The 27,017-nt window shown below is 53.7% G+C and overlaps 1 protein-coding gene across 7 annotated transcripts in view; it reads left to right on the top strand.

The window, feature by feature from the left end:
* Window positions 1–26,789, top strand: part of CBFA2T3 (CBFA2/RUNX1 partner transcriptional co-repressor 3) — an 82,611-nt gene extending 55,822 nt beyond the window's left edge. For 4 of the 7 annotated variants that reach the window (XM_075576815.1, XM_075576814.1, XM_075576813.1 and 1 more), the window contains 9 exons: window positions 14,013–14,254; window positions 15,714–15,803; window positions 18,802–18,983; window positions 20,256–20,491; window positions 21,066–21,136; window positions 21,298–21,502; window positions 23,097–23,165; window positions 24,028–24,208; window positions 25,264–26,789. In XM_075576815.1, coding sequence (XP_075432930.1) covers window positions 14,013–14,254; window positions 15,714–15,803; window positions 18,802–18,983; window positions 20,256–20,491; window positions 21,066–21,136; window positions 21,298–21,502; window positions 23,097–23,165; window positions 24,028–24,208; window positions 25,264–25,558 — 1,571 coding nt within the window. In that variant the 3' untranslated portion in view covers window positions 25,559–26,789. Of the gene's footprint in view, window positions 1–14,012; window positions 14,255–15,713; window positions 15,804–18,801; window positions 18,984–20,255; window positions 20,492–21,065; window positions 21,137–21,297; window positions 21,503–23,096; window positions 23,166–24,022; window positions 24,214–25,263 lie in introns of all 7 variants that reach the window. The other 3 variants (XM_075576816.1, XM_075576818.1, XM_075576819.1) reach the window with 3 other exon arrangements.
* The last annotated feature ends 228 nt before the right edge of the window (window positions 26,790–27,017 follow it).

The raw sequence follows: 27,017 nt of genomic DNA, 5'->3' as shown, positions 1-27,017 counted from the left end.
CCTCCTGCTGCAGCGTGTCGCCTTGGCGTGATGACGTCACGTGACGCGAGGGCCTCTTGCCCGCCCTCATGTGACGTTGCGCTGTCATGGCGACGCAGCATCATGTTGTCATGGCGACGCGTCGTCACATGGTAGCAGGAGGAGAGGCCGGCCTCGTGCGCTCCCACGGCAATCACAGTTTATATGTTGTGGTGGTAAATTTGACGACCGCAGCATAAAACTGGGCCGGGGAAGAGCGCAGGCCCCGGTACCCGCGTGGCCAGGTGCCGTCGCACCGATGGCACTGCCATCAAGCCGGGGAAGTGTCTCTTAGTGGGAACGGTAGGAGGTATCTCTTACTAGGTATAGGTGGGAGAAGTCTTAGTGGATGTGGGTGGAGGTGTATCTTAGTTGATGGATGTTGTTGGTGTGGGTGGAGGTGTCTCTTAGTGAGCATGGTTGGAGGTGTCTCTTAGTGAGCATGGTTGGAGGTGTCTCTTAGTGAGCATGGTTGGAGGTGTATCTTAGTGAGCATGGTTGGAGGTGTCTCTTAGTGAGCGTGATTGGAGGTGTCTCTTAGTGAGCATGGTTGGAGGTGTCTCTTAGTGAGCATGGTTGGAGGTGTCTCTTAGTGAGCATGGTTGGAGGTGTCTCTTAGTGAGCATGGTTGGAGGTGTCTCTTAGTGAGCGTGGTTGGAGGTGTCTCTTAGTGAGCGTGGTTGGAGGTGTCTCTTAGTGAGCATGGTTGGAGGTGTCTCTTAGTGAGCATGGTTGGAGGTGTTTCTTAGTGAGCATGGTTGGAGGTGTCTCTTAGTGAGCATGGTTGGAGGTGTTTCTTAGTGAGCATGGTTGGAGGTGTCTCTTAGTGAGCATGGTTGGAGGTGTCTCTTAGTGAGCATGGTTGGAGGTGTTTCTTAGTGAGCATGGTTGGAGGTGTCTCTTAGTGAGCATGGTTGGAGGTGTCTCTTAGTGAGCATGGTTGGAGGTGTCTCTTAGTGAGCATGGTTGGAGGTGTCTCTTAGTGAGCATGGTTGGAGGTGTCTCTTAGTGAGCATGGTTGGAGGTGTCTCTTAGTGAGCGTGGTTGGAGGTGTCTCTTAGTGAGCATGGTTGGAGGTGTCTCTTAGTGAGCGTGGTTGGAGGTGTCTCTTAGTGAGCATGGTTGGAGGTGTCTCTTAGTGAGCGTGGTTGGAGGTGTCTCTTAGTGAGCATGGTTGGAGGTGTCTCTTAGTGAGCATGGTTGGAGGTGTCTCTTAGTGAGCATGGTTGGAGGTGTTTCTTAGTGAGCATGGTTGGAGGTGTCTCTTAGTGAGCATGGTTGGAGGTGTTTCTTAGTGAGCATGGTTGGAGGTGTCTCTTAGTGAGCATGGTTGGAGGTGTCTCTTAGTGAGCATGGTTGGAGGTGTTTCTTAGTGAGCATGGTTGGAGGTGTCTCTTAGTGAGCATGGTTGGAGGTGTTTCTTAGTGAGCATGGTTGGAGGTGTCTCTTAGTGAGCATGGATGGAGGTGTCTCTTAGTGAGCATGGTTGGAGGTGTCTCTTAGTGAGCATGGTTGGTGGTGTCTCTTAGTGAGCATGGTTGGAGGTGTCTCTTAGTGAGCATGGTTGGAGGTGTTTCTTAGTGAGCATGGTTGGAGGTGTCTCTTAGTGAGCATGGTTGGAGGTGTCTCTTAGTGAGCATGGTTGGAGGTGTCTCTTAGTGAGCATGGTTGGAGGTGTCTCTTAGTGAGCATGGTTGGAGGTGTCTCTTAGTGAGCATGGTTGGAGGTGTCTCTTAGTGAGCATGGTTGGAGGTGTCTCTTCGTGAGCATGGTTGGAGGTGTCTCTTAGTGAGCATGGTTGGAGGTGTCTCTTAGTGAGCATGGTTGGAGGTGTTTCTTAGTGAGCATGGTTGGAGGTGTCTCTTAGTGAGCATGGTTGGAGGTGTCTCTTAGTGAGCATGGTTGGAGGTGTCTCTTAGTGAGCATGGTTGGAGGTGTCTCTTAGTGAGCATGGTTGGAGGTGTTTCTTAGTGAGCATGGTTGGAGGTGTTTCTTAGTGAGCATGGTTGGAGGTGTCTCTTAGTGAGCATGGTTGGAGGTGTTTCTTAGTGAGCATGGTTGGAGGTGTCTCTTAGTGAGCATGGGTGGAGGTGTCTCTTAGTGAGCATGGTTGGAGGTGTCTCTTAGTGAGCATGGTTGGAGGTGTCTCTTAGTGTGCATGGTTGGAGATGTCTCTTAGTGAGCATGGTTGGAGGTGTCTCTTAGTGAGCATGGTTGGAGGTGTCTCTTAGTGAGCATGGTTGGAGGTGTCTCTTAGTGAGCATGGTTGGAGGTGTCTCTTAGTGAGCATGGTTGGAGGTGTTTCTTAGTGAGCATGGTTGGAGGTGTCTCTTAGTGAGCATGGTTGGAGGTGTCTCTTAGTGAGCATGGTTGGAGGTGTTTCTTAGTGAGCATGGTTGGAGGTGTTTCTTAGTGAGCATGGTTGGAGGTGTTTCTTAGTGAGCATGGTTGGAGGTGTCTCTTAGTGAGCATGGTTGGAGGTGTCTCTTAGTGAGCATGGTTGGAGGTGTCTCTTAGTGAGCATGGGTGGAGGTGTCTCTTAGTGAGCATGGTTGGAGGTGTCTCTTAGTGAGCATGGTTGGAGGTGTTTCTTAGTGAGCATGGTTGGAGGTGTCTCTTAGTGAGCATGGTTGGAGGTGTTTCTTAGTGAGCATGGTTGGAGGTGTCTCTTAGTGAGCATGGTTGGAGGTGTTTCTTAGTGAGCATGGTTGGAGGTGTTTCTTAGTGAGCATGGTTGGAGGTGTCTCTTAGTGAGCATGGTTGGAGGTGTTTCTTAGTGAGCATGGTTGGAGGTGTCTCTTAGTGAGCATGGTTGGAGGTGTTTCTTAGTGAGCATGGTTGGAGGTGTCTCTTAGTGAGCATGGATGGAGGTGTCTCTTAGTGAGCATGGTTGGAGGTGTCTCTTAGTGAGCATGGTTGGAGGTGTCTCTTAGTGAGCATGGTTGGAGGTGTTTCTTAGTGAGCATGGTTGGAGGTGTCTCTTAGTGAGCATGGTTGGAGGTGTTTCTTAGTGAGCATGGTTGGAGGTGTCTCTTAGTGAGCATGGTTGGAGGTGTCTCTTAGTGAGCATGGTTGGAGGTGTCTCTTAGTGAGCATGGTTGGAGGTGTCTCTTAGTGAGCATGGTTGGAGGTGTCTCTTAGTGAGCATGGTTGGAGGTGTCTCTTAGTGAGCATGGTTGGAGGTGTCTCTTAGTGAGCATGGTTGGAGGTGTCTCTTAGTGAGCATGGTTGGAGGTGTCTCTTAGTGAGCATGGTTGGAGGTGTTTCTTAGTGAGCATGGTTGGAGGTGTCTCTTAGTGAGCATGGTCGGAGGTGTCTCTTAGTGAGCATGGTCGGAGGTGTCTCTTAGTGAGCATGGTTGGAGGTGTTTCTTAGTGAGCATGGTTGGAGGTGTTTCTTAGTGAGCATGGTTGGAGGTGTTTCTTAGTGAGCATGGTTGGAGGTGTCTCTTAGTGAGCATGGTTGGAGGTGTTTCTTAGTGCGCATGGTTGGAGGTGTCTCTTAGTGAGCATGGGTGGAGGTGTCTCTTAGTGAGCATGGTTGGAGGTGTCTCTTAGTGAGCATGGTTGGAGGTGTCTCTTAGTGTGCATGGTTGGAGGTGTCTCTTAGTGAGCGTGGTTGGAGGTGTCTCTTAGTGAGCATGGTTGGAGGTGTCTCTTAGTGAGCATGGTTGGAGGTGTCTCTTAGTGAGCATGGTTGGAGGTGTTTCTTAGTGAGCATGGTTGGAGGTGTCTCTTAGTGAGCATGGTTGGAGGTGTCTCTTAGTGAGCATGGTTGGAGGTGTCTCTTAGTGAGCATGGTTGGAGGTGTTTCTTAGTGAGCATGGTTGGAGGTGTTTCTTAGTGAGCATGGTTGGAGGTGTTTCTTAGTGAGCATGGTTGGAGGTGTCTCTTAGTGAGCATGGTTGGAGGTGTTTCTTAGTGAGCATGGTTGGAGGTGTCTCTTAGTGAGCATGGTTGGAGGTGTCTCTTAGTGAGCATGGTTGGAGGTGTCTCTTAGTGAGCATGGTTGGAGGTGTTTCTTAGTGAGCATGGTTGGAGGTGTCTCTTAGTGTGCATGGTTGGAGGTGTCTCTTAGTGAGCATGGTTGGAGGTGTTTCTTAGTGAGCATGGTTGGAGGTGTCTCTTAGTGAGCATGGTTGGAGGTGTTTCTTAGTGAGCATGGTTGGAGGTGTTTCTTAGTGAGCATGGTTGGAGGTGTCTCTTAGTTGGTATGGGTGAAGGTGTTTCTTATTTAGTGGATGTTAGTGGAGGCGTCTTAGTTAGTGGGTATGAGTGGAGGTGTCTCTTATTTAGTGCGTGTTGGTGGAGGCATCTTAGTGGGTATGGGTGGAGGTGTCTCTTAGTGATTATGGGTGGAGGTGTTTCCTAGTTGGTGAATGTTGATGAAGATGTCTCTTAGTTGGTGTGGGTAGGGGTGTCTCCTAGTTGTAGGTGGAGGTGTCTCCCACTGATTATAGGTGGAGGTGTCTCTTAGTGGATGTGAGTCAAGGTGTCTCTTTGTTAGTGGGTGTGAGTGGAGGTGTCTCCTTGTGGGTATGGATGGAGGTGTCTTTTAGTTAGTGTGTATGGTCATGTCTCTTAGTGGGTATGGGTGGAGGTGTCTCCTAGTTGATGTAGATGGAGGTGTTACAGTGGATGTGGGTAGAGGTGTCGCCTAGTGGGTGTAGTTAGTTGGTGTGGGTGGAGATGTCTCTTAGGGGGTGGAGGTGTCTCCTAGGGGATATAGTTAGTGTGGGTGGAGCTGTCTCTTAGTGGGTGGAGGTGTCTCATAGTGGGTGTAGTTTGTTGGTGTGGGTGGAGGTGTCTCTTAGTGGCTGGAGGTGTCTCCTTGTGGGTGTAGTTAGTGGGTTTGGGTGGAGGTGTCTCTTAGTGGGTGTAGTTTGTTGGTGTGGGTGGAGGTGTATTTTAGTGGGTGGAGGTGTCTCCTAGTGGGTGTAGTTAGTGGGTTTGGGTGGAGGTGTCTCTTAGTGGGTGGAGGTGTCTCCTAGTGGTTGTATAGTTAGTTGGTGTGGGTGGAGGTGTCTCCTAGTGGGTGGAGTTGTCTCTTAGTGGATGGAGGTGTCTCTTAGTGGATGTGGGTGATGGTGTCTTCTTGTGGGTGTGGGTGTGTCCTAGTGGGTGGAGGTGTCTCTTAGTGGGTGGAGGTGTCTCCTAGTGGGTGTAGTTAGTGGGTTTGGGTGGAGGTGTCTCTTAGTGGTTGGTCTAGTTAGTTGGTGTGGGTGGAGGTGTCTCCTAGTGGGTGGAGGTGTCTCTTAGTGGGTGGAGGTGTCTCCTAGTGGATGTGGGTGATGGTGTCTTCTTGTGGGTGTGGGTGTGTCCTAGTGGGTGTGTCCTAGTGGGTGTGGCTGGCGGTATCTCCAATCCACTGAGAAGTGGCTGATCTCATCATGATTGCCTGAAAACTATGACTGACTTGAATGGCAGTTATTCATTAACTTGTGATAGTGCCGGTCGGGCTCCATCGCACGGAAACTCCCACTCACGTCCATATGCCTTGATCAGCAATATCACATGTGAATGAATAAGTCCCTCTGTCTCTTTCTCACTGCATCTTTATCACTCTACCTCTCCCCCCCCCCCCCCTCTCTCTCCATCTCAGTCTCTCTCTCACTGTTTGTCTCTCACCCATTCTCTGTCTCTTCCCTCTCTGTCTCTCATTCACTCTTCCTCTCTCACTCACTGCCTCTCTCTCGCTTTTACTCACTGTCTGCCTCTCTTGCTCTCTCTCTCGCTCACTTTGTCTCTCCTTCTCCCTCACTTTCTCGCGCGCTCTCTCTCTCTTTTACTCACTGTCTGCCTCTCTTGCTCTCTCTCGCTCTCCCTCATTTTGTCTCTCTCTTTCGCTCACTTTGTCTCTCTCTTTCGCTCACTTTGTCTCTCCTGCTCCCTCACTTTCTCGCGCTCTCTCTCTCGCGCTCTCTCTCTGAGAGTCGCTGTCTTTAAACCAGATGTCCTATTATTATATGTTGGGTTGTGAAAGCTTTGGATCTGATGGGTTTTACTTTAAACTGAAGAGGAACAGATGTGTGTGTGTGTGTGTGTGTGTGTGTGTGTGTGTGTGTGTGTGTGTGTGTGTGTGTGTGTGTGTGTGTGTGTGTGTGTGTACATAATATGTGCCCCTAATGTGTGTTGTGTCTGTAATCTGTGTCTGTGTTCATAATTGTGTTTGTGTATCCAGTTGTATTTGTGATACAGTAACCAGCACATAATAAGCACATATGCACATACACACAAAACATGTATGTGTATGTAGACTACACAATACTTGCATAGACTCACCACACACACACATTACACACACACACACACACACACACACACACACACACACACACACACACACACACACACAACACATACATCACATGTACACAAACATCACACATTCAATACATACAGCACATGCACGCACACATAACATACAGCACATGCACGCACACATAACATACAGGACATGCATACACACACATGCACAGACAGAACATACACACACCGAACATACACATACAGCACATGCACACACAACACATACAGAAGACTCACACACATAATACATACAGCACATGCACACACAGAACATGCTCACACACACGCAAATGCACATGCACTCACACAGAAAATACACACACACATACACACAACACATTCACATACATAAACACACATAACAAATACACACAGCACATACATACATACACAACACACAACACATGCACACACACAGTACATTCACATACACACACACACACACACACACACACACAGAGCTAATTCACATACATACACATACAGCACATGCACATAGATACACACACATACACACACAGCACATGAACATATAAACACACACAGTACATGCGCGCGCACACACACAAATACAGCATATACACACACAGCACATACACACACACACATTTATACACACACAGCACATACACACACACACATTTATACACACACAGCACATGCACACACACACACACACACACACACACATTTATACACACACGCACACACGCACACAAACACACACACACACACGCACATACAATACACATACATACACATGCAGCACACGCATCACATGCACATATATACACATACATACACATGCAGCACATGCACACAGTGTTACTTTAGGATCACACCTGTCAGTGGAATAAAGCAGTTGTGGGCATGTGGTTATTTTGGGCTCCTCTCGGTGCCTGTGTGTGTGTGTGTGTGAGTGTGTGAGTGTGTGTGAGCGTTCGGAGAGCAGAGTGTGATCCTGAGAGCGGTGTAAATATACTATGAGAGGTGAGTCACGGCAGCCCGGGGGCCCCTCACCTGTACTATGTGGCCCCCAGGAGCCAGTGTCTGGTGGTGTGTGCATGTTTAAATAGAGGCTCAGCCAGCGAAGTGTGTATGTTTCAGAGAGAGGCTGGCACTGCCCGCGCTGTACCTGTGCTGTGTATACATGTCATGGTGTAGTAGTGTGTGTGAGGGAGGCAGGCACTGCCCAAACTGTACCTGTGCTGTGTATACATGTCATGGTGTAGTAGTGTGTGTGAGGGAGGCAGGCACTGCCGCTGCCTGTGCTGTACCTGTGCTGTGTATTCATGTCATGGTGTAGTAGTGTGTGTGTGACTGGGAGGCTGGCACTGCCGCTGCCCACACTGTACCTGTGCTGTGTATACAAATCATGGTTTAGTAGTGTGTGTGAGGGAGGCAGGCACTGCTGCTGCCTGTGCTGTACCTGTGCTGTGTATTCATGTCATGGTGTAGTAGTGTGTGTGTGACTGGGAGGCTGGCACTGCCGCTGCCCACACTGTACCTGTGCTGTGTATACATATCATGGTGTAGTAGTGTGTATGAGGGAGGCAGGCACTGCCGCTGCCCACACTGTACCTGTGCTGTGTATACACATCATGGTGTAGTAGTCTGTGTGAGTTGGAGGCTACACTGCCCGCGCTGTACCTGTGCTGTGTATACATGTCATGGTGTAGTAGTGTGTGTGAGGGAGGTAGTCACTGCCGCTGCCTGTGCTGTACCTGTGCTGTGCTGTGTATTCATGTCATGGTGTAGTAGTGTGAGTGGGAGACTGGTACTACCGCTGCCTGTGCTGTACCCGTGCTGTGTATACATGTCATGGTGTAGTAGTGCGTGTGTGTGAGGGAGGCTGGCACTGCCGCTGCCCGCGCTGTACCGGTGCTGTGTATACATGGTGTAGTAGTGTGTGTGTGAGGGAGGCTGGCACTGCCCGCACTGTACCTTTGCTGTGTATACATGTCATGGTGTAGTACTGTGTGTGTGAGTGGGAGGCTGGCACTGCCGCTGCCCACACTGTACCTGTGCTGTGTATACACATCATGGTGTAGTAGTGTGTGTGTGAGTGGGAGGCTGACACTGCCGCTGCCCGCACTGTACCTGTGCTGTGTATACATGTCATGGTGTAGTAGTGTGTGTGTGAGTGGGAGGCTACACTGCCCGCGCTGTACCTGTGCTGTGTATACATATCATGGTGTAGTAGTGTGTGTGAGTGGGAGACTGGCACTGCCGCTGCCCGCGCTGTACCTGTGCTGTGTATACATGTCATGGTGTAGTAGTGTGTGTGAGGGAGGCAGGCACTGCCCACACTGTACCTGTGCTGTGTATACAAATCATGGTTTAGTAGTGTGTGTGAGGGAGGCAGGCACTGCCGCTGCCTGTGCTGTACCTGTGCTGTGTATTCATGTCATGGTGTAGTAGTGTGTGTGTGACTGGGAGGCTGGCACTGCCGCTGCCCACACTGTACCTGTGCTGTGTATACAAATCATGGTGTAGTAGTGTGTATGAGGGAGGCAGGCACTGCCGCTGCCCGCGCTGTACCTGTGCTGTGTATACATATCATGGTGTAGTTGTGTGAGTGGGAGGCTGGCACTGCCGCTGCCCACACTGTACCTGTGCTGTGTATACACATCATGGTGTAGTAGTCTGTGTGAGTGGGAGGCTACACTGCCCGCGCTGTACCTGTGCTGTGTATACATGTCATGGTGTAGCAGTGTGTGTGAGGGAGGTAGGCACTGCCGCTGCCTGTGCTGTACCTGTGCTGTGCTGTGTATTCATGTCATGGTGTAGTAGTGTGAGTGGGAGACTGGTACTACCGCTGCCCGTGCTGTACCCGTGCTGTGTATACATGTCATGGTGTAGTAGTGTGTGTGTGTGAGGGAGGCTGGCACTGCCGCTGCCCGCGCTGTACCGGTGCTGTGTATACATGGTGAAGTAGTGTGTGTGTGAGGGAGGCTGGCACTGCCCGCACTGTACCTTTGCTGTGTATACATGTCATGGTGTAGTACTGTGTGTGTGAGTGGGAGGCTGGCACTGCCGCTGCCCACACTGTACCTGTGCTGTGTATACACATCATGGTGTAGTAGTGTGTGTGAGGGAGGCTGACACTGCCGCTGCCCGCACTGTACCTGTGCTGTGTATACATGTCATGGTGTAGTAGTGTGTGTGTGAGTGGGAGGCTACACTGCCCGCGCTGTACCTGTGCTGTGTATACATATCATGGTGTAGTAGTGTGTGAGTGGGAGGCTGACACTGCCGCTGCCCGCACTGTACCTGTGCTGTGTATACATGTCATGGTGTAGTAGTGTGTGTGTGAGTGGGAGGCTACACTGCCCGCGCTGTACCTGTGCTGTGTATACATATCATGGTGTAGTAGTGTGTGAGTGGGAGACTGGCACTGCCGCTGCCCGCGCTGTACCTGTGCTGTATATACATATCATGGTGTAGTAGTGTGTGTGAGTGGGAGGCTGGCACTGCCGCTGCCCGCGCTGTACCTGTGCTGTGTATACATATCATGGTGTAGAAGTGTGTGTGAGTGGGAGGCTGGCACTGCCGTTGCCCGCACTGTACCGGTGCTGTGTATACATGGCATAGTGTAGTAGTGTGTGTGAGGGGGAGGATGGCACTGCCCCTGCCCATGCTGTACCGGTGCTGTGTATACATGGTGTAGTAGTGTGTGTGAGTGGTAGGCTGGCACTGCCGCTGCCCGCGCTGTACCTGTGCTGTTTATACATGGTGCAGTAGTGTGTGTGAGTGGGAGGTTGGCACTGCCGCTGCCCGCGCTGTACCTGTGCTGTGTATACATGGTGTAGAAGTGTGTGTGAGGGGGAGGCTGGCACTGCCGCTGCCCGCGCTGTACCGGTGCTGTGTATACATGGTGTAGTAGTGTGTGTGAGTGGGAGGCTGGCACTACCGCTGCCCGCGCTGTACCTGTGCTGTGTATACCGGTGCTGTGTATACATGGTGTAGTAGTGTGTGTGAGTGGGAGGCTGGCACTGCCGCTGCCCGCGCTGTACCTGTGCTGTGTATACATGGTGTAGCAGTGTGTGTGAGGGGGAGGCTGGCACTGCCGCTGCCCGCGCTGTACCGGTGCTGTGTATACATGGTGTAGTAGTGTGTGTGAGTGGGAGGCTGGCACTGCCGCTGCCCGCGCTGTACCTGTGCTGTGTATACATGGTGTAGTAGTGTGTGTGAGGGGAAGCTGGCACTGCCCGCGCTGTACCTGTGCTGTGTATACATGGTGTAGTAGTGTGTGAGGGGGAGGCTGGCACTGCCCACGCTGTACCGGTGCTGTGTATACATGGTGTAGTAGTGTGTGTGAGGGGGAGGCTGGCACTGCCGCTGCCCACGCTGTACCGGTGCTGTGTATACATGGTGTAGTAGTGTGTGTGAGGGGGAGGATGGCACTGCCCCTGCCCACGCTGTACCGGTGCTGTGTATACATGGTGTAGTAGTGTGTGTGAGGGGAGGCTGGCACTACCGCTGCCCACGCTGTACCGGTGCTGTGTATACATGGTGTAGTAGTGTGTGTGAGGGGAGGCTGGCACTGCCCGCGCTGTACCTGTGCTGTGTATACATGGTGTAGTAGTGTGTGTGAGGGGAGGCTGGCACTGCCGCTGCCCACGCTGTACCGGTGCTGTGTATACATGGTGTAGTAGTGTGTGTGAGGGGGAGGCTGGCACTTCCGCTGCCCGCGCTGTACCTGTGCTGTGTATACATGGTGTAGTAGTGTGTGTGAGGGGAGGCTGGCACTGCCGCTGCCCACGCTGTACCGGTGCTGTGTATACATGGTGTAGTAGTGTGTGTGAGTGGGAGGCTGGCACTGCCGTTGCCCGCACTGTACCGGTGCTGTGTATACATGGTGTAGTAGTGTGTGTGAGGGGGAGGATGGCACTGCCCCTGCCCGCGCTGTACCTGTGCTGTATATACATGGTGTAGTAGTGTGTGTGTGAGTGGGAGGCTGGCACTGCCGCTGCCCACGCTGTACCTGTGCTGTGTATACATGGTGTAGTAGTGTGTGTGAGGGGGAGGATGGCACTGCCCGCGCTGTACCTGTGCTGTGTATACATGGTGTAGAAGTGTGTGTGAGGGGAGGCTGGCACTGCCGCTGCCCACGCTGTACCGGTGCTGTGTATACATGGTGTAGTAGTGTGTGTGAGGGGGAGGCTGGCACTTCCGCTGCCCGCGCTGTACCTGTGCTGTGTATACATGGTGTAGTAGTGTGTGTGAGTGGGAGGCTGGCACTGCCGTTGCCCGCACTGTACCGGTGCTGTGTATACATGGTGTAGTAGTGTGTGTGAGGGGGAGGATGGCACTGCCCCTGCCCGCGCTGTACCTGTGCTGTATATACATGGTGTAGTAGTGTGTGTGAGTGGGAGGCTGGCACTGCCGCTGCCCACGCTGTACCTGTGCTGTGTATACATGGTGTAGTAGTGTGTGTGAGGGGAGGCTGGCACTGCCGCTGCCCACGCTGTACCGGTGCTGTGTATACATGGTGTAGTAGTGTGTGTGAGGGGGAGGCTGGCACTGCCGCTGCCCACGCTGTACCGGTGCTATGTATACATGGTGTAGTAGTGTGTGTGAGGGGGAGGCTGGCACTGCCGCTGCCCGCGCTGTACCTGTGCTATGTATACATGGTGTAGTAGTGTGTGTGAGGGGGAGGCTGGCACTGCCCGTGCTGTACCGGTGCTGTGTACACATGGTGTAGTAGTGTGTGTGAGTGGGAGGCTGGCACTGCCCACGCTGTACCTGTGCTGTGTATACATGGTGTAGTAGTGTGTGTGAGGGGAGGCTGGCACTGCCGCTGCCCACGCTGTACCGGTGCTGTGTATACATGGTGTAGTAGTGTGTGTGAGTGGGAGGCTGGCACTGCCGCTGCCCGCGCTGTACCGGTGCTGTGTATACATGGTGTAGTAGTGTGTGTGAGTGGGAGGCTGGCACTGCCGCTGCCCACGCTGTACCGGTGCTATGTATACATGGTGTAGTAGTGTGTGTGAGGGGGAGGCTGGCACTGCCGCTGCCCACGCTGTACCGGTGCTGTGTATACATGGTGTAGTAGTGTGTGAGGGGGAGGATGGCACTGCCGCTGCCTGCGCTGTACCTGTGCTGTGTATACATGGTGTAGTAGTGTGTGTGAGGGGAGGCTGGCACTGCCTGCGCTGTACCGGTGCTGTGTATACATGGTGTAGTAGTGTGTGAGGGGGAGGATGGCACTGCCGCTGCCTGCGCTGTACCTGTGCTGTGTATACATGGTGTAGTAGTGTGTATGAGGGAGGCTGGCACTGCCGCTGCCCGCGCTGTACCTGTGCTGTGTATACATGGTGTAGTAGTGTGTGTGAGGGGAGGCTGGCACTGCCGCTGCCCACGCTGTACCGGTGCTGTGTATACATGGTGTAGTAGTGTGTGTGAGTGGGAGGCTGGCACTGCCGCTGCCCGCGCTGTACCTGTGCTGTGTATACATGGTGTAGTAGTGTGTGTGAGGGGAGGCTGGCACTGCCGCTGCCCACGCTGTACCGGTGCTGTGTATACATGGTGTAGTAGTGTGTGTGAGTGGGAGGCTGGCACTGCCGCTGCCCACGCTGTACCGGTGCTATGTATACATGGTGTAGTAGTGTGTGTGAGGGGGAGGATGGCACGGACGCTGCCCACGCTGTACCGGTGCTATGTATACATGGTGTAGTAGTGTGTGTGAGTGGGAGGCTGGCACGGCCGCTGCCCGTGCTGTACCGGTGCTATGTATACATGGTGTAGTAGTGTGTGAGGGGAGGCTGGCACTGCCGCTGCCCGCGCTGTACCTGTGCTGTGTATACATGGTGTAGTAGTGTGTGTGAGTGGGAGGCTGGCACTGCCGCTGCCCACGCTGTACCTGTGCTGTGTATACATGGCATGGTGTAGTAGTGTGTGAGGGGAGGCTGGCACTGCCGCTGCCCACGCTGTACCGGTGCTGTGTATACATGGTGTAGTAGTGTGTATGAGGGAGGCTGGCACTGCCGCTGCCCGCGCTGTACCGGTGCTGTGTATACATGGTGTAGTAGTGTGTGTGAGCGGAGGCTGGCACTGCCGCTGCCCGCGCTGTACCGGTGCTGTGTATACATGGTGTAGTAGTGTGTGAGGGGGAGGCTGGCACTGCCCCTGCCCGCGCTGTACCGGTGCTGTGTATACATGGTGTAGTAGTGTGTGAGGGGAGGCTGGCACTGCCGCTGCCCACGCTGTACCTGTGCTGTGTATACATGGTGTAGTAGTAGTGTGTGAGGGGAGGCTGGCACTGCCGCTGCCCGCGCTGTACCTGTGCTGTGTATACATGGTGTAGCAGTGTGTGTGAGGGGGAGGCTGGCACTGCCGCTGCCCGCGCTGTACCGGTGCTGTGTATACATGGTGTAGTAGTGTGTGAGGGGAGGCTGGCACTGCCGCTGCCCGCGCTGTACCGGTGCTGTGTATACATGGTGTAGTAGTAGTGTGTAAGGGGAGGCTGGCACTGCCGCTGTACCTGTGCTGTGTATACATGGTGTAGTAGTGTGTGAGGGGAGGCTGGCACTGCCGCTGCCCACGCTGTACCTGTGCTGTGTATACATGGTGTAGTAGTGTGTGAGGGGAGGCTGGCACTGCCGCTGCCCACGCTGTACCGGTGCTGTGTATAAACAGGTCAGAGTATGAGTATATAACGCCTCCCCTTCTCCCCCTCCCCAGTGATGAACGGGAGCAGTCACTCTCCCACCTCCATCAACGGAGCGCCGTCCACCCCCAACGGTTTCAGCAACGGGCCGTCCGCTTCTTCCTCGGCCGCGCTGACCAATCAGCAGCTCCCCCCGGCCTGCGGCGCGCGGCAGCTCAGCAAACTGAAGCGCTTCCTCACCACGCTGCAGCAATTCGGCAGCGACATTTCTCCGGAGATCGGGGAGCGTGTGCGGGCGCTGGTGCTAGGGCTGGTGGTGAGTACGGGTAACCCTCCTCCTTTCCCAGCACCCATAGGCACTTTGTTACCGTGCCCCAAACTTCTCCAGGTGTCAGCACCCCTCACCGGCAGAGACAGGAACGGCTGTGAAGGAGTTAAAGGGACCTGCTGACATTTATAGCTACTGTGTCCTAATGCCCAATACACGAACTCAGTAACACACTGACACACACACTGACACACACACTAACATACACACACGCACAGACACGCTAACACCCGCACACACTAACAGACATGCTAACACAGGGACACACTGATACACCTGGACACATTGACTCACTCTAACAGACACACACAGACACACTGATTCACTTTAACACAATTTAACACACACACACACCAACCCACATACATAGACACACTGTTGGTGTACAATGACACACACACAGACATACTGATACACACACGCACACTGATAAACACAGGCACGCTGACACACGGACACGCTGATACACACACACCCACAGACACACTGACTCACTCTTACACACACACACCAACACACATACACACTGCTGGTGTAAACTGACACACGTACTTATACACACACACTCTCAGACACACTGACTCACTGTTACACACACACACCAACACACTGCTGGTGTAAACTGACACATGTGCTTACACACTCAGACACCGTTACACACACACACTTGCATACACAGACACAGATAAATACAATGGTATACATAGATGTGCATGTGCACACTCAGATATTACCGGTAGTACACACATACTGTACACCGGGGGTGGCCATCGCCAGTCCCCAAGGGCCACCAACAGGTCAGGTTTTCACCACAGGTGGCTCAATCAGTGGCTCCGTCGAAGAATGCATCACCTGTGCTGAAGCAGGGATATCCTTAAAACCTGTTGGTGGCCCTTGAGGACAGGAGTTGGCGGTCCCTGGTACACAAAGACCTGCGCACGCTCATTCTGTTACACGCTGCTAGCACCAATACATTGCAACATGGGCTGGGGTAGTAACAATAGTAGCATGATAACTGGGGTTAAAAGAAGATGTCCGCCAGGTGCACTGCCACAATAACCGCAGTGCGGCCAAACAGATGTGCACCCCAGCAGTTAGGTGATTGAAGCAGCGATTCCCGTAAGAAAAAAAGACCCAGCTATTTACAATGAGATATTTACCACTATAATGATCCTGCCAGCTCATCTTAGTACTAGAGTATTATTAACGCTAATACCAGCAGGAGACATTATCACAGGGCTAATAAGACTATTATGATGAATAACACCAGAAATAATACTTTATTCGAGGATTTAAACATCAGACTGAGAACTCTGAATATCCGCCCTCTGTGCAGCACATTCCGGGTGCCTCTGGCTAGGGAGGGGTTAATGAGTGTGGCTGCTGGGAGATTATTATTGCGGGTAACACAGAGCCAGCACCTCACACGTGTGCGTCTGTATCCCAGAATTCCACACTCACCATCGAGGAGTTTCACGCCAAGCTGCAGGAAGCCACTAACTTCCCCCTGCGTCCCTTTGTCACTCCCTTCTTAAAGGTAGGAGCCTGTCCGGCTGGATGCACTCTCTTCTATTCCTGTACTACTATTCCTGTCCTGGCCCCCCCACTCTGCTATTCCTGTCCTGCCCCCCCCTTCCTCTGCTATTCCTGTCCTGCCCCCCCCCCTCCTCTGCTATTCCTGTCCTGCCACATCCTCTGCTATTCCTGTCCTACCCCCCCCCCCTCCTCTGCTATTCCTGTCCTGCCACCTCTCCTGTTCCTTTCCAGCTGAATGCTACCTCTCCTACTTCTGTGTTGACCCCCTCTGCTTATTCCTGTCCTGCCCCACCCCCTCTGCTTATTCCTGTCCTGCCCCCCCCCCCCCCTCTCTGCTATTCCTGTCCTGCCCCTCTATCTCTGCTATTCCCGTCCGGCTGGATGCACTCTTTTCTATTCCTGTACTACTATTCCTGTCCTGCCCACCTCTGCTATTCTTGTCCTGCCCCCTTTCTTCTATTCCTGTCCGGCTGCATGCACTCTCTTCTATTCCTGTACTGCCCCTCTACTATTCCCCTCCCCCATCTACTATTCCTGTCCAGCTGGATGCATCCTCTGCTATTCCTGTACTGGCTGCTCTCTGCTATCCCTGTACTGTCCCCTCTCTGCTATCCCTGTACTAACTCCTCTCTGCTATCCCTGTACTGACTCCCCTCTCTATTCCTATACTGGCCTCTAGTATTGCTTTACAGCCCCCGCCTCTACTATTCCTATACAGCCCTCCTCTACTATTCCTCTACAGCCCTCCTCTACTATTCCTGTACAGCCCTACTCTACTATTCCTGTACAGCCCTCCTCTACTATTCCTGTACAGCCCTCCTCTACTATTCCTGTACAGCCCTCCTCTACTATTCCTGTACAGCCCTCCTCTACTATTCCTGTACAGCCCTCCTCTACTATTCCTGTAAAGCCCTCCTCTACTATTCCTGTACAGCCCTCCTCTGCTATTCCTCTACTGACTCCTCTCTAATACTCCTGTACTGACCTACCGCTATTCTTGTACTGCCCCCAACTACTATTCCTGTACTGCCCACTCTCCTATTCCTGTACTGCCCACCCCAACTACTATTCATGTACTGCCCACTCTCCTATTCCTGTACTTCCCCCCAACTACTATTCCTGTACTGCCCACTCTCCTATTCCTGTACTGCCCACCCCAACTACTATTCATGTACTGCCCCCCCAACTACTATTCCTGTACTGACCTACCTCTGCTATTCCTCTACTGCCCCCCAACTACTATTCTTGTACTGCCCCCCCCAACTACTATTCCTGTACTGCCCACTCTCCTATTCCTGTACTGCCCCCCCCCCAACTACTATTCCTGTACTGCCCACTCTCCTATACCTGTACTTCCCCCCAACTACTATTCCTGTACTGCCCACTCTCCTATTCTTGTACTGCCCCCCAACTACTATTCCTGTACTGCCCACTCTCCTATTCCTGTACTGCCCCCCAACTACTATTCATGTACTGCCCACTCTCCTATTCCTGTACTTCCCCCCAACTACTATTCTTGTACTGCCCACTCTCCTATTCCTGTACTGCCCCCCAACTACTATTCATGTACTGCCCCCCCCCAACTACTATTCCTGTACTGCCCACTCTCCTATTCCTGTACTGCCCCCCAACTACTATTCATGTACTGCCCACTCTCCTATTCCTGTACTTCCCCCCAACTACTATTCTTGTACTGCCCACTCTCCTATTCCTGTACTGCCCCCCAACTACTATTCATGTACTGCCCCCCCCAACTACTATTCCTGTACTGCCCACTCTCCTATTCCTGTACTGCCCCCCAACTACTATTCTTGTACTGCCCACTCTCCTATTCCTGTACTGCCCCCCAACTACTATTCATGTACTGCCCCCCCCAACTACTATTCCTGTACTGCCCACTCTCCTATTCCTGTACTGCCCCCCAACTACTATTCATGTACTGCCCACTCTCCTATTCCTGTACTGCCCACTCTCCTATTCCTGTACTGCCCCCCAACTACTATTCATGTACTGCCCACTCTCCTATTCCTGTACTGCCCACTCTCCTATTCCTGTACTGCCCCCCAACTACTATTCATGTACTGCCCACTCTCCTATTCCTGTACTTCCCCCCAACTACTATTCCTGTACTGCCCACTCTCCTATTCCTGTACTTCCCCCCAACTACTATTCATGTACTGCCCCCCCAACTACTATTCCTGTACTGCCCCCCCACCCAACTACTATTCCTGTACTGACCCCTCTACTATCCTGTACTGCCTCCCCAACTAATATCCCTGAACTGCCTCCTCTGCTATTCCTGTACTGCCCTCTCTGCTATTCCTGTACGGGCCCCTCCGATATTGCTGTTCTACCCCCTCTACTATTCCTATACTGTGCCCCTCTGCTATTTCTGTTCTGCCCCTTCTACTATTCCTGTACGGTGACCTCTCTACCATCCCTGTATTGCTCCCTCTACTATTCCTGTACTGCCCCCTCTACTATCCCTGTACTGCCCCCCTCTACTATCCCTGTACTGCCTCCTCTACTATCCCTGTACTGCCCCCTCTACTATCCCTGTACTGCCCCCTCTACTATCCCTGTACTGCCCCCTCTACTATCCCTGTACTGCCCCCTCTACTATCCCTGTACTGACCTCTCTACTATCCCTGTACTGACCACTCTACTATCCCTGTACTGACCCCTCTACTATCCCTGTACTGACCCCTCTACTATCCCTGTACTGACCTCTCTACTATCCCTGTACTGACCCCTCTACTATCCCTGTACTGACCTCTCTACTATCCCTGTACTGCCCCCCTCACAGCTCAGTCACTGCACCTCTGTCCTGCTTCACAGACAGACGCACGCACTGTCCCTCTTTGCATGACATGCCTCCCCCTCCTGGTGTATTCTTGCCCCGTACTGAATCACCCCCTTGTGCCCCTGCAGATGCCCCTCTGCCCCCCCCCCTCCCCCCTCCCCCCTCCCACGTGCCCTCACGTCTATCTCTATCTCAGGCCAACCTCCCGTTGCTGCAGCGCGAGCTCCTGCACTGTGCCCGCCTGGCGAAGCAGAGCCCAGCGCAGTACCTGGCACAGCACGAGCAGCTCCTCCTCGATGTCGGCGCCAGCTCCCCCAGCGACTCCTCCGACCTCCTCCTGGAGGTGAACGAGAACGGCAAGCGGCGGACCCCCGACAGGTAAACTGCCCCCCACACAACGCTCCCATGCAAACCCTGCAATACAGGCTCCATTTAATTAGAACCCTTCCTTTTTAAACAAAGCCTGGCAAACAGACCCCAATACCCTGGCAGCCATCTTTCCTGCTCCCATTTGTGCTGTCCGCACTTTGTTGGTCTTCCTCGTTGTTCCCCTACATGTTTTCGGTAGGTCCCAGCTGTGCTGCACACAGCCATGAGGCGTCCGAGGGGTAGTGGAGTGATTTGGGAGGGGTATCTGCCACAAAAGGGTAGAGCAAGGACGGCCAACTGCAGTTCTCAAGGGCCACCAACAGGTTAGGTTTTCAGGAAATCCCTGCTTCAGCACAGGTGTCTCAATCAGTCCCTGCTTCAGCAAAGGTGGCTCAATCAGTCCCTGCTTCAGCACAGCTGTCGCAATCAGTCCCTGCTTCAGGGAACGGTGACAATCAGAGGCTCAGTCTTCAGGGATATCCTGAAAACCTGACCTGTTGGTGTCCCTTGAGGACTGGAGTTGGCCACCCCTGCGTTAGATGAATGAGACAGTCTCCTGCCAGAGGTGGGACAGGCATATTTAATTTAGACATATTAATACTACTTGGGATGGTCTGTGGGTTTGGGAAATAATAGCCCCAAAAAGCAAACAGGGCGGGGGCAGGGGGGGGAGGCGAGGCCGTGGGACAGGCCCTGCTTCCAAAGAACTAACCCCTGAGAATGGAGTGTGACCCCCTGAGAATGGAGCGTGACCCCCTGAGAATGGAGCGTGACCCCCTGAGAATGGAGCGTGACCCCCTGAGAATGGAGCGTGACCCCCTGAGAATGGAGCGTGACCCCCTGAGAATGGCGCGTGACCCCCTGAGAATGGCGCGTGACCCCCTGAGAATGGCGCGTGACCCCCTGAGAATGGAGCGTGACCCCCTGAGAATGGAGCGTGACCCCCTGAGAATGGCGCGTGACCCCTGAGAATGGCGCGTGACCCCCTGAGAATGGCGTGTGACCCCCTGAGTGAGACCTGACAGTTATGGAGTGAGCACATATCTCTCTCACAGTCACGCTTCTGTGTTGTGGTTAATATTAGATTATACAACAAAAGACAGAAAAGCCCAATTCTACATCCAATTTGACAAAATATATAGTAATTAGTATATAGTTAAATACTTCAATAATAATATAACGCTTTGGCCAAAGGGATCGTGTTGGGGTTGCGTGTCTGTTAATATTAGATTATGCTCCGGCCGTGTGATCTCAGCGTCTCTCTCTCTCTCTTGGGATCAGGACCAAAGACAGCGTGCAGGATAGTCTGCATGCAGAACATCTCAACAAGCGCCCGTGCACCGCAAGCCCTGGGCAGAGATACTCCCCCAGCAACGGGCTCCCCCACCCACCCACCAACGGGCTCCCCCACCCCACCCCGCCCTCCGCGCAGCATTACCGCCTGGAAGACATGGCTCTCGCACATCATTACCGGCACGCAGACCCGCGGGAGCTACGAGAGCGCCACCGGCAGGCAGGTGAGAGAGAGGACGTGTGCCAGGCATGTGACAGACATCACGAGTGTCAGGCAGGTGACAGACATCACGAGTGTCAGGCAGGTGACAGACATCACAAGTGTCAGGCAGGTGACAGACATCACGAGTGTCAGGCAGGTGACAGACATCACGAGTGTCAGGCAGGTGACAGACATCACGAGTGTCAGGCAGGTGACAGACATCACGAGTGTCAGGCAGGTGACAGACATCACGAGTGTCAGGCAGGTGAGAGAGAGGACGTGTGCCAGGCAGGTGACAGACATGACGAGTGTGAGGCAGGTGGCAGACATGAGTGTGAGGCAGGTGACAGATATGACGAGTGTGAGGCAGGTGACAGATATGACATGTGCCAGGCAGGTGACAGACATGACGAGTATCAGGCAGGTGACAGACATGACATGTGCCAGGCAGGTGACAGACATGACGAGTGTCAGGCAGGTGACAGACATGACGAGTGTGAGGCAGGTGACAGACATGACGAGTGTCAGGCAGGTGACAGATATGACGAGTGTCAGGCAGGTGACAGATATGTGACCACCCCTTTCCCTCTCCCCAGCCGTACACGAGGTCATTGATCACAGACTGACGGAGCGCGAGTGGGCGGAGGAGTGGAAACATCTCAACAACGTAAGCGCACGAAAGATGGTGACCAAAGAGAGGGGACGCGTCAGGGACTGGAGAGAAGGCGGCGAGGGGTACAGGGGGACAAAGAGAAGGGGGGGGTTAGGGTGAGTGGGAATAGCATGAGGGGGGAGTGGCACCTGAGTGGTCTCTCACACTCCCCCCAGCTCCTGAACTGCATCATGGACATGGTGGAGAAGACGCGGCGTTCGCTGACCGTGCTACGACGCTGCCAGGAAGCCGACCGCGAGGAGCTCAACCACTGGATCTGGCGCTACAGCGATACCGAGGACATGAAAAAGAGCCTCAGCTCTGCAACCCAGCCACCCCGACACCACAACAGCTCCGCCAGCACTGAGTCCTCTCCAACAGGTATCGGGGGCAGTGACTGTGTGTGTGTGTGTGTGTGTGTGTGGGAGCAGGACAGGAAAAGTAGGGACGGCTGTAGGGCAGGATGGAGGTGCAGTGACTGTGTGTGTGTGGGTGTGGGAGCAGGACAGGAATAGTAGGGACGGCTGTAGGGCAGGATGGAGGTGCAGTGACGGTGTGTGTGGGTGAGTTGGTGGGAGCAGGACAGGAATAGTAGGGACGGCTGTAGGGCAGGATGGAGGTGCAGTGACGGTGTGTGTGTGTGTGTGTGGGAGCAGGACAGGAATAGTAGGGACGGCTGTAGGGCAGGATGGAGGTGCAGTGACGGTGTGTGTGGGTGAGTTGGTGGGAGCAGGACAGGAATAGTAGGGACGGCTGTAGGGCAGGATGGAGGTGCAGTGACGGTGTGTGTGGGTGAGTTGGTGGGAGTAGGACAGGAATAGTAGGGACGGCTGTAGGGCAGGATGGAGGTGCAGTGACGGTGTGTGTGTGTGTGTGTGGGAGCAGGACAGGAATAGTAGGGACGGCTGTAGGGCAGGATGGAGGTGCAGTGACGGTGTGTGTGGGTGAGTTGGTGGGAGCAGGACAGGAATAGTAGGGACGGCTGTAGGGCAGGATGGAGGTGCAGTGACGGTGTGTGTGGGTGAGTTGGTGGGAGCAGTACAGGAATCGCAAAGACAGCTGTAGGGCAGGATGGAGGTGCAGTGACGGTATGTGGGTGAGTTGGTGGGAGCAGTACAGGAATAGCATAGACAGCTGTAGGGCAGGATGGAGGTGCAGTGACAGTGTGTGTGTGGGTGAGTTGGTGGGAGCAGTACAGGAATAGCATAGACAGCTGTAGGGCAGGATGGAGGTGCAGTGACGGTGTGTGTGTATGTGGGTGAGTTGGTGTGAGCAGTACAGGAATAGCATAGACAGCTGTAGGGCAGGATGGAGGTGCAGTGACGGTGTGTGTGTGTGTGGGTGAGTTGGTGTGAGCAGTACAGGAATAGCATAGACAGCTGTAGGGCAGGATGGAGGTGCAGTGACGGTGTGTGTGTGTATGTGGGTGAGTTGGTGGGAGCAGTACAGGAATAGCATAGACAGCTGTAGGGCAGGATGGAGGTGCAGTGACGGTGTGTGTGGGTGAGTTGGTGGGAGCAGTACAGGAATTGCAAAGACAGCTGTAGGGCAGGATGGAGGTGCAGTGACGGTGTGTATGTGTGTGGGTGAGTTGGTGGGAGCAGTACAGGAATAGCATAGACAGCTGTAGGGCAGGATGGAGGTGCAGTGACGGTGTGTGTGTATGTGGGTGAGTTGGTGGGAGCAGTACAGGAATAGCATAGACAGCTGTAGGGCAGGATGGAGGTGTAGTGACGGTGTGTGTGTATGTGGGTGAGTTGGTGGGAGCAGTACAGGAATAGCATAGACAGATGTAGGGCAGGATGGAGGTGCAGTGACGGTGTGTGTGTGTGTGTGTGTCAGCAGTACAGGAAAAGGAATGGTTGCCTCGGGGTGGGTGAGATGTTGTAACATAGCTGTGTGTGTATGCTGGATAAGTACTGGAATAGCAGGGTGTGTAGCTGGGTATTAGCAGACTCTTCCTTTCTCGCCCCAGAGATTCCCCGAGACTTCCTGCACAGGTCGCAGTCTGGGTACATGCCAGAGGAGATCTGGAGGAAAGCGGGTGAGTGATACGCCCTTCGGGCACTGACCCTGCCGGGTATCAGTGCGGGTAAGAGGGGAACAGGGTGGGCACAGCACAAAAAATATAGCAACAAAAGGGATTAAAGAGATGTATAAACACACTCATTATCATTACACAGCGGCACGTTTATGGTAGTTTTGTTGGACATTAAATGCAGCTTCTATTCTCTCACTGATACAAACTGAATATACAAATTACAATGTAACCCACTTATATACTGTACACCTTCACTGTCCCCACAAAGCACCTAAACAACACGCAGAGCGACATGGCAACACGCAGAGAACTGGAACAACACATGGGGGGATATAACCAGAACACGCAGAGCGATGTACGAACACGCAGAGCGGTGTAAGAACACGCAGAGCGATGTACGAACACGCAGAGCGATGTACGAACACGCAGAGCGATGTACGAACACGCAGAGCAGTGTACGAACACGCAGAGCGATGTAAGAACACGCAGAGCGATGTAAGAACACGCAGAGCGATGTAAGAACACGCAGAGCGGTGTAAGAACACGCAGAGCGATGTACGAACACGCAGAGCGATGTACGAACACGCAGAGCGATGTACGAACACGCAGAGCAGTGTACGAACACGCAGAGCGATGTAAGAACACGCAGAGCGATGTAAGAACACGCAGAGCGATGTAAGAACACGCAGAGCGATGTAAGAACACGCAGAGCGATGTACGAACACGCAGAACGGTGTACGAACACGCAGAGCGATGTAAGAACACGCAGAGCGATGTACGGACACGCAGAGCGCACGGGGATATATATGTTACCGCCTCGCACGCGTACACCCCTCTGAGCTGCCTCTCTGCCCGCACAGAGGAGGCGGTGAACGAGGTGAAGCGTCAGGCCATGTCAGAGCTGCAGAAAGCCGTGTCGGAGGCAGAGCGCAAAGCACACGACCTCATCACGCTGGAGCGCGCCAAGATGGAGCGAGCGCTGGCAGAGGCGAAGCGCCAGGCATCCGAGGACGCCGTCTCTGTCATCAACCAGCAGGAGGACTCAAGTGAGGTAACAGCCTGGCGGCTCGGAGCAGGAGGCCGCCGCGCCGGAAAGTGCCAGATCGCCATTCGCGAGAGATAGCCGCGTGCCTGATAATGAGAGAAACGATTACTTTATAACAAGAGAGCGCTATGCACCTTTTAATGAGACAGCCATGTACCTGATAGATAGCCATTCAAATTATGAGTCAGAGCGGCCAGCAGTGCCTTTGGGGTCCTGGCACAATAAGGGTTAACGAAAGCCCCTATATTACATCTGTGTCAATGGCCCATATACTTTATCACTGTGTTCTTTCTTTGACCTTGTCCCCTCTCACTGTCCCTTTGACCTTGTCCCCTCTCAATGTCCCGTTGACCTTGTCCCATCTCAATGTCCCGTTGACCCTGTCCCCTCTGACTGTCCCTTTGACCCTGTCTCCTCTCACTGTCCCTTTGACCCTGTCTCCTCTCACTGTCCCTTTGACCCTGTCCCCTCTGACTGTCCCTTTGACCCTGTCCCCTCTGACTGTCCCTTTGACCCTGTCCCCTCTCACTGTCCCGTTGACCTGGTCCCCTCTCAATGTCCCGTTGACCCTGTCCCCTCTGACTGTCCCTTTGACCCTGTCCCCTCTCACTGTCCCTTTGACCCGGTCTCATCTCACTGTCCCTTTGACCTTGTCCCCTCTCACTGTCCCTTTGACCTTATCCCCTCTCACTGTCCCTTTGACCCTGTCCCCTCTCACTGTCCCTTTGACCCGGTCTCCTCTCACTGTCCCTTTGACCCTGTCCCCTCTCACTGTCCCTTTGACCCTGTCCCCTCTCACTGTCCCTTTGACCCTGTCCCCTCTCACTGTCCCTTTGACCTTGTCCCCTCTCACTGTCCCTTTGACCCTTCCCCCTCTCACAGTCTCTTTGACCCTGTCCTCTCTCACGGCCCTGTGCTCGGTCAGTCTCTGCCCTTCCTTCCCTACCTGGGCAGAGGACCGAGCCGCAGGTTGGATGTTGGCGGAGTCTCTTGGCGTCTCCCTGACACACAGAGTTGGTCGTTGCTCTCACACCGCTCTCTCCTCCTCCTCCGCAGAGCTGCTGGAACTGCGGCCGTAAAGCCAGCGAGACCTGCAGCGGCTGCAACACTGCGCGATACTGCGGCTCCTTCTGTCAGCACAAGGACTGGGAGAAACATCACCACGTGTGCGGTCAGCCTCTGCAGCACCCGCCCAGCGCCCCCCCAGCACCCACCACCCCGGCCCCACCCATGGCCAGCCCCACCACAAGCAGCTCCGCCTCCCGCTCTGGCACCCCCGCAACCCCCCTCCTCCTGGACACCGCCTCGCGCTAATGAAGACCGGGTGGGAGGGACACTGACCTGCTGCTAAAACATCTTCTACAACCACTCACAGCTACCTGAAGATCCAACTTCACCAGGCACACCGGGGGGGTCTCACCTGCAGGGGGCACTAGTGCCGCCCGACCCCCAAAATCTTCACCTGCACCCCTGTGTGTGGGTGTTCTTGGGTGGGACTTTGGGATGGGAGTTGTGTTGACAATGGTGGTCTTGTTTTGTTCCAGCAGACGAAATAAAGAAGCACTCACATCAGGGAAGGGTGGTCTTACAAAGACCCCTGTGTGGGGAGAAACTCACTACCCAGCAGCTCCTCTACACTTCGAGAAGCCCAAGCCCCTGTGAGGGGTGTCTGACCCAGAAGAGCAGACATACTGTAGCGTGGGGTGGGGTGGGTGGGTGTGTGGTTTGAGGGGGAGCTGTGAGTTGTTTTATTTGTAACTGAACTCTTTGGCTTTAAAAAATATATATAATAATCCAAAAAAAACAGAAATATACAAAAGAAACTACCTTGCTAGTCAGCCAAGAAACGTCCAACGCCGTGATCACCTCGAAAAGGAATCCCAAAAAGACAAGAAACTGATCCAAACATTTACCAGCCCAGCCAAAGCTCTGACCGTCCGGGCGAGGGGAACGGAGGGAGCGCCTGAGGGAGAGCGGGCTCCTGAGGGAGAGTGGGCTCCTGAGGGAGAGTGGACACTCACCGCCTCCGGGGCGGGGCGGGGGAACTGGAGTAAGGCCCCTCACTAGGACGGAAGCCACAAGAAGACGGGGCCCCTCCGACGTTCCCTCCCGGGAGGCCGCTCTGCTACTCCAATTACAGCAACATCTTCTTCCTCTACCTCCAGCACCCCCGTCTCGTGCTGCTCTGGTCCGCAGGACGCCCCCCACTCGCCCGCCGACCTGGGGAGAGAAAAGCCACAGACAGAGACACGTTTCCTCACGGGCGGACTGGCGGGCCCTGGGTGGGGTCTTTTTTTTTTATAGCGCCGCTCTGCTGCTCCCTCTGCAGCTGCGGAAGGGAGGAAGGCCTCTGTGTTTGGGGTGGAGATATCGGGGGGGGGGAGCCCTGACCACCTCCTCATTTGGGGGACCCGTGGGAGGGGAAGGCAGGAGTCTCCGTGGCTCACAGACTTTATCCCACGCCGGGGAAGATTGTACAGAATTGTTTTCTTTTTTTTCTTTCTATTTATAAATACAAAAAAAAGGAAATCCCGCGTAGGGGACGAGAGTGCAATACGAAAAGTGCAAACGCTACTGATTGGGGGGGGTGGGGGGGGAGCAGACGGCTGGGTCTATTACAGGGGCGGCCAACTCCAGTCCTCAAGGGCCACCAACAGGTCCGCTTTTCAGGATATCCCTGCTTCAGCACAGGTGGCTCAATCAGTGGCTCAGTAATCGAGCCACCTGTGCTGAAGCAGGGATATCCTGAAAAGCTGACCTGTTGGTGGCCCTTGAGGACTGGAGTGCTCCGCCCTTAGGCGATAACAAAG

The sequence above is a fragment of the Ascaphus truei genome, chromosome 19 (assembly GCF_040206685.1).
Source record: "Ascaphus truei isolate aAscTru1 chromosome 19, aAscTru1.hap1, whole genome shotgun sequence".
Lineage (NCBI taxonomy): Eukaryota > Metazoa > Chordata > Amphibia > Anura > Ascaphidae > Ascaphus > Ascaphus truei.
Note: the sequence above shows the minus strand (reverse complement) of the source record. Positions and strands in the feature narration are given on the sequence as shown.